Source organism: Myotis davidii, unplaced genomic scaffold, assembly GCF_000327345.1.
Source record: "Myotis davidii unplaced genomic scaffold, ASM32734v1 scaffold330, whole genome shotgun sequence".
In the NCBI taxonomy this organism is placed as follows: Eukaryota; Metazoa; Chordata; class Mammalia; order Chiroptera; family Vespertilionidae; genus Myotis; species Myotis davidii.
Genome location: NW_006283770.1, coordinates 7,390,106 through 7,400,149, shown reverse-complemented (window position 1 = coordinate 7,400,149; position 10,044 = coordinate 7,390,106). Strand labels below are relative to the sequence as shown.

The 10,044-nt window shown below is 48.5% G+C and overlaps 1 protein-coding gene across 1 annotated transcript in view; it reads left to right on the top strand.

Annotated features, from left to right (window-relative positions):
• The window catches only part of SLC6A5 (solute carrier family 6 (neurotransmitter transporter), member 5), a 47,150-nt gene that overhangs the window by 5,443 nt on the left and 31,663 nt on the right, over window positions 1-10,044 (top strand). The window contains exons 4-6 of the mRNA XM_006753969.2: window positions 1,814-1,945; window positions 2,277-2,450; window positions 7,929-8,070. Coding sequence (XP_006754032.1) covers window positions 1,814-1,945; window positions 2,277-2,450; window positions 7,929-8,070 — 448 coding nt within the window. The remainder of the gene's footprint in view (window positions 1-1,813; window positions 1,946-2,276; window positions 2,451-7,928; window positions 8,071-10,044) is intronic.

The following is a 10,044-nucleotide window of genomic DNA, read 5'->3' as shown; positions in this document are numbered from 1 at the left end:
CTGAACCTCTCTGTGCCCTTGAAGGAGGGACCCTGGCTGGCCCTCTCGATGTTGAGGTGCCCAGGGCCAGTGGCTGCCCCCCTGCTGGCTGTTATAATAGGAATTTGCACCTGGAACTCCCCTCCACAGTTGTTAAACTTGCCTCTAACACCATCAGGTTAGGCAGCTTCAGTTTTTTTTGTTTGTTTTTTGGGTTTTGTTTTGTTTTGTTTTTGTCTCTTGGATGAGCTCCAGGCGGAATTTGGTGCAAAGGGACAATGGACACTGCACCACAGGACAATTGAAAGGGAAAAATATGTTAATGCCCCTCCTCGCAATTCCAAATTAGGACAAGTTGACAAGTACTTATGAGGATTACAGAGCATTTGCAATCTGGGTGCCCTGGAAACTAAAAAAAATGTGTGGCCACCCATATAAGGGCACCACAGCCGGGTTTCCAGGTTTCTGTGGTTTTCCTCAGGGCGTCCCTAGACCAGGGTGCAGGAACTGGGGGAAGGAAGGTGCTCTAATAAAGCTTTCAGTGACAGGAAGGGCAGTGGGTACACAGGATCACAAAGGGATGAGTTCCAGTCAAGTCAGTTTGATCAGTGAAAGTGCCCTGGCTTTGCTAGCCTGGGTTCTGCAAACTGCGGGGGCAGCGCACATGCCCAGGTTCCGGAGCTGCTGTGGAGCTGCGCACCCAGCCAGGCCCGGGAGGAGAGCCCCACTTTTCCGCACTGCGGCTCCCAGGCTCTGAAGCCCTCAGCGTGGGGTGGAGAGCTCACCGGCTCCTTCCTAGGAGCAGAAGAAGATTGCACAAACCACATCATGACCCCTAATTTTACTCCTCTGCAGCCCAGTGCTGCTGCCTGCCACCAAGCCTTCCTGGCCTGGAGAGTGACCCCCACCCCATGACAGGAAGGTCTCTCCTCCAGACAGGAAGTTGGGAGGAGGGTGAACAGAAAGAGTGCCCTAGGAAAGATCAACTTCATTCCATTGGGCACAGTGTTCTGGGCTCTGTCACCACTAGTCCTAGAATTGGCCTGACCCATATTGCAGCGCTTCCTGGCCCAAACCTTTTCAGAAAACATGGCTATTCCCCAAGCCTTCAAAAAAAAAAAACAACACAAAAAACCCACAGAATCTTCCAAGGGAAAGAAAGCCATAGTCTAGATGAGATACCCACATAAATATTGTCAAGTGCTCAGGGCCTGGGGGGAGATACAAGGGAGACTTCTTGGAGGAGGAGGTATTTGAGTTGACCTTGAGGAATGGAAGGGACTTCTTATGTGGAGAGGGAAGTTGAGAAGCCTGTAATGGCTGCGGTGGTGGGAGAGGAATGGGTGCCTGGCCACCTGTCTGTCAGAGCAGGCCCCCTTGGCTGGTAGAAGGTGTGCAGGTAACCAGGTAACTTGGGTTGTAAGCCAAGGAGGGCTCCCAAAGTCTCGCTTCCCAAATGTTAAGTCCTTGGAGGGTCGGGGTGCTGTAGAGATGATGAGATTTCACCAAATCTGACTCCAGCAATGAGTCAAAGGCATGGACTTGTGGAACATAGGAAGAACTTAATTTTGGGGCACTGAAGTACTACATTTAAAAAAAGAAGACTAAAACCCAGCCAGCACACAGTCCTAGCAGCTCATCCAGTGGGGACTGAGAAAAGGAGTATGTTCGCAGGGAACCCTTGTGTTTTTTATAAGCGTGAAATGTCTTCAGTGTCCCTGGGTGCCTGTGGTTGAGCGGGACCATCAAAAGCTCTCTGTAAAGGAGGGGGAAAGTGGGCCCAAGCCCAGCCTTGGCCTCCCAGGGCTCTCACTCCCCATTCTCTCTTCCCAAGGTGCTTTCCTCATCCCCTACCTGATGATGCTGGCTCTGGCTGGGTTGCCCATCTTCTTCTTAGAAGTGTCACTGGGTCAGTTTGCCAGCCAGGGGCCAGTGTCCGTGTGGAAGGCCATCCCAGCCCTGCAAGGTGAGTCCCCCTGCCTCTCAGCCCCCTCAGCCTCACATTGCTCCCTCTGGCCACAGGGAGGGAGACCTGCTTTGGTGATCAGTAGAACTCACTCCTTCCTTCTTTATTTGATCAACTTCACCTCTGGGTCCCACTAAAGAATGACCCATGACCACTTCTGGCACGTTTCATTCCTGGCAGAATGCCTCGATGCCCTTTGTAAACACACAGGTCACCACTATTAGTGTATCCCTCTGTACATGAGAACCAAGAACTGTCCCCACCCAGCCCCACTGTAAGAAATCCGTAGGATTTGGGATGAAATAAATCCCTGGAAATTTTGCTTCCACAGGCTGTGGCATTGCAATGCTGATCATCTCTGTCCTAATAGCCATATACTACAACGTGATTATTTGCTACACACTTTTCTACCTATTTGCCTCCTTTGTGGCTGTGCTGCCCTGGGGATCCTGCAACAACCCTTGGAACACGCCAGACTGCAAAGATAAAACCAGACTTTTATTAGGTAAGTTTGGATATACCTACATTAGGTGAAGTACTCATTCATTCATTCATTCATTCATTCAATGAAGATTAATTGAGCACATATTGTGTTTGCCTGCCTTATGCTAGGTGCTGGGGGCACAGAGATTTAAAAAAACAACACCAACTATACTTAATCCTAATATTTAAGGAGCTCATGGCCCAGAAAGGGGTCATAAAGTTTTTGTGTGCTCAGGAATAGCTGGAGTCTTTGTTTTTAAAAAATGCAGATTTGCAGGCTCAGCAGAGTCTGATTTATTAGATTTGGGGTAGGAAGGGTTGGGAAATTTGCATTTTAGCAAGGTTCCCAGTTGACTCCTATGCATAGTACAATTTGAAAAGCAATGAGGTCCTAGAATCTGGGGGAGGGGTACAAGTGATTCTGGGTCTACACTTTACAAATACTGCTCATATGAGAACAGGCACTTCGACTAAAGTCCTTGGTAGAAATGTGCACAATGTAATAGTAGAAGAGAGGAATTCTGCCTGGGAGACAAGGGAGTGTTTCTTGGGGTTTCAGACCTGAAATCCACGGGCACATGAGGACTTGGGAGAAGTGTCAGCTTGCTGGGTCAAGGGCGAGTAGTAAATGTGAGGAGACACAGGCTGGTTTGTGGGCAAGGCTTCTTGGTCCATAAAACATCCCAGCCCCAAGGACACGTGTATTTGTGTCACGTAACTTCTCTCCTCTGTGTCTGAGTTTCCCTCATTTGCAAAATAGAAACAGCAACAATGTCCTTCATCCTGCTCACCTCATGGGATTGCTGCAAGGAGAAAAGAAATGAAAGGATATGATGATGGCAGCTGGGAAAAAAAGTATAAAGCTCTACAAATGGAAGGTGCTAATTCTATCAGTCACCTTCCAAGGCTCTGGTCCTTTTAATAGGCCCCATAGACAAGTGGTGTCTTCTCCCCAAGCGATCTGTCATTTCCCTTAAGCTGGGCTGTGCTGAGGGCAGAATCCTGTGATCTCTACAGACTGGCTCTTATTGCTGGCCCCCAAATCAGCTCTTTTGCCTTGGCAGAACTCGGACATTATTTAACCCTTGGGGTGTGTTTAAGAGAGAAAGGTGCGTCCTTCCCTCCCACGCCCCCAGAGACAGGCACGTACAGTCGTTCACACTGGAGTATTTTCACACACATGACCACGTACATACTTACCTGACCAAGTTCCCCTGGTAGAGGCTTTGAGTAAGACTGGAGTAGAGTTAAAACTAGGGACACGTGCCCATAGTTCAAACCCTGTGCACCTGGACGTGCTCAGGAATGGGGATGGGGATTTGTGGGGGTTCCCAGGTGTGGGGCTCACTAGTGGTATGAGCAGGAGTAAGTGTCTCTTAGACTCTCTGGGTCTCAGTGTCCTCATCTATGTAATCTCCATGTTGACGTATTCTTAGGTTTGAGCAGTGGTTTTCTACTCAAGCTGCTGCACATTGGCTGCGTACCTACTGTGTACCAGGCACGACTCCAGGTGTTTGGGGTATACCAATAAATAAAATTCACCCGGGGAACTAACAAATTGAACTGTCACTAGTGTCCATGCCAGACCAATGGATTCAGATGATCTGGGGATGGAGCCTAGGAGTCTGTATTGTTAAGGTTCCCCAGGTACACCCAAGGGTAGGAGGCACTAGGGTGCAGTTTGCCCACATCCTGGTGGTCACCTCTGCAAAGCTGCTGTCTGAGAGAACCCCACTGGGCAGCTGTTCCCAGATTCACAACTGAACACCAGCTGCCAGATGGCTCTCTGAAGATGCTGGCCATGGTAGGCAAAGGGCGTCTCCCAGGATGTGGGGCCTGGAATGGAGAAATACCTCGACGTCATGCCAGAGCCCAGCTTGTTCACTCCAAATTGTGCCAGGGAGGGGAGTCGCTTTTCAGGGGTGTGCCTGCTGGAGAAGGGCTGCTGCCTTGATTCAGTGTCTGTGGGAGCTTCCCTGGGGACTTCCCTCAGGGACCATGTGGGTCATAGTGATTGGTGCCTGCAGCTGTCCCCCAGGAGGGATAGTAGTTCAGCAACACCATTCTCCTCTACTAACAATATCCACCAATATTTGTGCGGCACCTTAACACTTAATAATAACCCAGCATCACTTACTACATGCCAAACACCATGTTAAACCCTTTTACTCATATTACCAATGTTAACATGAACAATAAACTAACTATATGGCTTGCAATATTATTTTCGCTTTACAGGTGATAAAAACTGGAGCTCAAGGTCATAGAGATAGCTCTGTGGTAGATCTGGGATTTGAACCCAAGTACCCTGCTCTCAAGACCCTGGTCCTAACTACCATGCTAACTGCTTCCCAATCTACAAAGTAGCTTCATAAATGATGGCCCTGCTCTTCCTAATAAGTGCCCAAGAGTTCCAAGGGGCAGGTAACATGACCTCTGTTTTGCAGGTGAGAAAGTGGACTCGAAGGCTCAGAGAGTGGGAGTGTCAGGCTGTGAGTCGCAAGGTACAGCCAGCAATAGGGTTTGGGTCTCATGACTCCTGATTCTCTGCTCAGCCAGGGACCCCTAAGAGTCCCAGCAGGTTCTACTCCCTCAGCCCTGCAGGGTGACCTCAGCCCAGGTGTTCCCTACCTATTTGTGGCTGAGGTTCTATGGGGTAAAAAGGAAGCTTGTCTGAGTCAGAGACACAGTTAAGGACTATACATGATTGTTCATTGCAGCCACATTTCCAGTCTTGAAAAATATCAGAAACACACATGTAATAAAAATTCAGTAACTACTGGATAATTCCATGGTTCCAATAAATTATAGTGCATCCACACAATGAAGTTTTCTATAGTCATTAGAAATGAATATTCATAAAATATGGAGAAATCCTCACCATATTGTGTTAAATGTAAAAACAGGATACAGACTTATAGTGTGCTTTTATTATTCTTAAGAAAATATGCATGGATAGAAGACATATAGGAAGATGATACACAATCTGTTCACTGGCAATTTGGGGCCATTCTTTCTTTTCTACATTATCTGTTATGGACATGTATTTATTTTATAGTTCTCTGTATGTGTATGCATGTGTTCTGTTATTTTTTAAAGCAAGCTGAGCACATAGACTAGGCTGGGCACGTGAATGGGGGTACCTCTGGGTTTGTGGAGTTTCCTGTCTGGTTCACAGTACCCAGGAAGCTTTAAAGGCAGAGTAAAGACACTGCACAGCTAAGCTCCTAGTGGACTGGTACAAACCAGAAAAACTATGCAAGCTCTCAGCAGAGAGACAATGGACATTTCCTGCCCTGGGAGCGTATGGACAGGCTGGGCAGATCTTATCTCATTTTTAAATATTTTCATTTGTTTGTTAAAAAGCAATGTGTGTGTATGCGCGCGCACCCCCTCTCTGTTCTCTGTTCTCTACACACGTGCATGTTCCCTTATGGGGGCCAGGCAGAAGTAGTATTGGTCCTTTGGGGTTCTGGGGTGACGTAGAAAGGTGATGATGGTCTGACTTGCAGAGACACAGGCGGCTTCAGAGCCCCACTGCTCTGATGGACAAGTCAGGAATCCAGACAAAGGGTATCTCAGGCTCTCTCCCAAAGGGCCACTCTGAGAGAGAAAACAGAACCACTCCTTCCCCGATGCAGTGTTCCACAAATAACCTCCCAAGCTCACCCTCTCCTTCACAACCCTATAACCACCCTACCTTGTGATAGCAGGCAGCTAGTCCCAGGAGAGAAGGGATGAATCGCTGCCATTGTGACCTTCAACCATGGCACCAGGGAGGTATTTAACTCAGGTCCTTCTCAGAATTGCTAGGGACCTACTCCCCAGGAGCCCTGCCTCACCATCCAGATGCTGGGACCAGGTACCCACACCAGCTCCAGAGACCAGCCCTCCCCCAGTCCATGGGTAGAAGCCATTTGCCACACATCATCTCTAAGGTGTACTAGCATTCTGTAAGAAAGACTCTTCCTCCACCACCCAGGTATCTGTATTGGAACACGGATAATCCATGCCCTGCCAAGTGAGACCAGCGACTGTTCTGTGAAATTAGGAGCTTAGCTGGGCCATTTAAAAAGGAAACCACATAAATACCATTTCTATTTCTGGAATGGCTTAATTTTCATTAGAACTTTAATTAAATGACTCCTTTTCTCCCTAGCCTTTCATTGCTTTCATTTATTAATAATTGCCCGAGTAAAGAGAATCCCTTTCAAACAGCTTCCAATTTAGAATGATCATTATCGCCGCTCTTTGTTCAGGGTTGCTGGGCCGCAGAGCTCTCTGATGACTCGGCGGGCCCGACCTGACGGCGCGGAAGCACGCTTCTGCCATCTGGCGGCGGGAAGGGGTATTGCAGGAGGCTGCCGGGAGCCCTGCTGCAGTGCCGCAGGAGCGCGTGACCTGGTTCTGCAGGCAGCAGTGACCCAGACACGCCGCTTGGGGAAGCGGGGAAGCTGCCTTCTTGCTGTGCTTCACAATGGCAGTTTGGGAGACAAGCAGTTTGGCATTTTCCCGCATGTTAGGGATCTCTTCAGTCTTAGGAGGTGGATGTACTTTTGGGCAGGAGGGCAAGAGATAAATACTGTGTTTAGGGAGAGAAAAGGGATGTGGATGGTGCTTTAAGTGTCTGCATTCAGGTCACTGCTGCGGGGAACAGATGCTTCCTCGGTATTTGATAGTTATTAGTTCCGAATCCTTCCGGAACTCTGTTATTTGATTAGACTAAAGAACAAAACAGTGAATAAGAAGGCATTTTGAGGACGCTAAGAGCAGTGGTTCTCAGCCCCAGGAGCTTTTGCAGGAGACATTTGACACTAACAAATTCATCCCCAGGGAACCCCTGGGTTAGGTCCTGCTGCAGCCTCACAAGCACACTGCATAGTTGCTGCCTCCACTAGCCCGTGTGGGTGTGTAGGAAACAATGTCATATGTATGTACTATGTGTCATTCTTCCTGCCAGGCTGTGGGTTCAAGATGAATGTGTAAGTAAGCTTTCTGTGGCAGTAGCTCTTCAGGAGGTTTGCTTATGTCTAATTAAATTCATCTCTGCAAGCCATTTACTTTCTGTGGCGTTCTGAGGACCTGGGTTTGAGTCTCGAATCTCTTCCTCATTAGCTGTATGATTTCAGGAGTCACTTAACCTCTTTGAGCCTTTTCCCTCAATTTAAAAACAGTGGTAATAGCACCCACTGCATGGGCTGTTGTGAACGTTAAGTGAGATAATGCCTGCATATGAAGTGCTCAGTGCAGCGTGAACCTCATGGAGAGTGTCTATAAAGGAGAACTACTGTTATCTGTACGACTCAGGGCTCTGGGGTCCGTGACACATAAAAGGTAATTCTGCGGTCCATCTCCATCTAGGCTGGTTCAGCTAACACTTTCCCGAAGTTACTCTTCAATACCTGGCAATCTTTTTGGCTTTTGGTTTTCAATTGCTAAGACCCGTGGGTATATTTTCTGCATAGATGCCACCATGTTTCCATCCTGTCCTCTCCTACAGATTCCTGCGTCATCACTGACCATCCCAAAATCCAGATCAAGAACTCGACCTTCTGTATGACTGCCTATCCCAACTTGACCATGATTAACTTCACCAGCCAGGCCAATAAGACGTTTGTCAGCGGCAGTGAAGAGTACTTCAAGTAAGATGGCTCTGTGTTACTTTCTAAGAGAAGCCCAGTGAGTTCATGAACCCTCGACTTGCAGAAGGAGGTGTGGGGGCCCGAGGGGTGGGTTGCCTCCCTCTGCACCCTCCCTGCCTATTCAAGTGATCACCGAGGAAGAGACAGTCCCCGGTTTGGCTTCTGAGAGCAGATTGTTGTGCCTCTGGGCCTGGAGGTGAGAGTTGGGAGAGTGCTGGTGGGGACAGAATCAATGCTGCTATAATTCACGATGTTGTGACAAACACTGCAAAACCTGCACGCATTGTGATCTAAGCAGACCTTCTGTTGACTAGTTGTTGTTGTTTTTTTCTTCTGCATTTGAGAAGCAAAGAGAGGCAAAACATCAGAAACCAAGTCATGGTCAAGGATGTAAGAAACAAAATCATTTTTAAAGAACAGTTTCACCCAGTTTTGTACTTTCTACATCAGTATTGAGAGGCGCTGAGGATTGATGTCCAGGGACACTGGAAAATCCGCGGCCCCCACAGGATGATTTAGTCAAGTTCATGGAGTTATTTCGCAAGGGAGGTCAGTGTAGGCAGCGTCCCGGCAGAGGGTACATGAAGAATGGTCTCTAGTTAGGCCTCCAGTTGGGGGTTGGCCACTCGTGTGCTCAGGGCCTCGGCAGGGGCGTTTGCCTGCTCGCCAGGCTAATGAGCGAAGTACAGATGAGCTGGGTTGTAGAGAAGGGTGGGGACTACGGCCAACTGGAGAGGATGTCGGCCAAGAGCAAGGGCAGCTGCTGGTGCTCGGCCTCACATCCCTGTCTGTGGGAGTGTGGGCAGTGCAGCCAAGCTTCCATGTTACAGGTGAAGTCGCAGGTAAAATCCGAATTGTATGTGTCTCCCACTTTAAATGTTAGCAAACTGAATAAATAAAATAAAATAAAATGCAGTATCAGTGGGGCCTAGAAATGTTAGCAAACTGAATAAATAAAATAAAATGCAGTATCAGTGGGGCTCTGGGTTGTGATAAAAAGTGGTCACTAATATCTCTACTAGCTGCCTGGTTGCCGTCAATTTCTGTGTCAGATTTCTCTCCTGTGCAGACTCAGAGGGGACATGGTTGTCCCTGAAGACAGAAGGGGGAGTGAGGCCGAGAGATGAAATAATCCCTTTGAAGATGATGTAGGAGCAGTGAGGGTGTGTATGGACTCACCCTGAGCACTGAGAAACTGAGTCTGACTGGTGGTTAGAGGAGGTCTGACCACATAATCCACGGGGTTGAGTGTGTTGATAAATATTTGTGAATCAGCTTTCTGTGGTTTTCACTAGTCCTCTGGGACCAGCCTTCATTTCCAAGAGGAAATGTTATTAGGAGCTTCATCCAAGAGCCCTTTTTAAAGGGTGAAGTATTTGAGGTGGCCGAGGTGCAGTGGAATTAAGTGCTTTACCCTTGAATACAGGGAGGTCCTTTCATTGCTCAGGGAAGGTCTGGGAGCCCAGTTCACTTCAGCCCTTGTTCACTTCCCCTAAGCTCTTGAGCCCAGGTTGCCTCAGACGTTGAAACTGAAACAGGCTCTGTCACTCCAGAGCATGGCCACCCCTGTTCAGAAAAGTGTGGCCAGGCTTTGCAAAACAGACTATCAGGTGATCACTCACTAGTTGGCTGGGGGGAAGTGGGAGACTGTGCTGCTGCCTTCAGAAAGCTCTGGGCTGTCATGTCTGCAGTCCCATAGACTCTGGGTTCTGGCTGGGCCTTTGTTCAGGTCACAGAAAATCACCAACCCTGCCCTTCATCCAGGAGGCGTGACAGGATTGCTTCGGAGTTGCAGGGATGGTTCGACTCTTATTAGAACTCACTGTCCTATAGCTGCCTCCCATCCCCAGGAGGGAAGCTGTTTGCTCACCTTTGGCCAGGCTCCCAGCTACTGCCAGGGACGTGGGGTCTCCAGGCAGGTGGTGACTTCTTCAGCACACACAGACCCTGGACTGATTTTTACATTTAAATCTA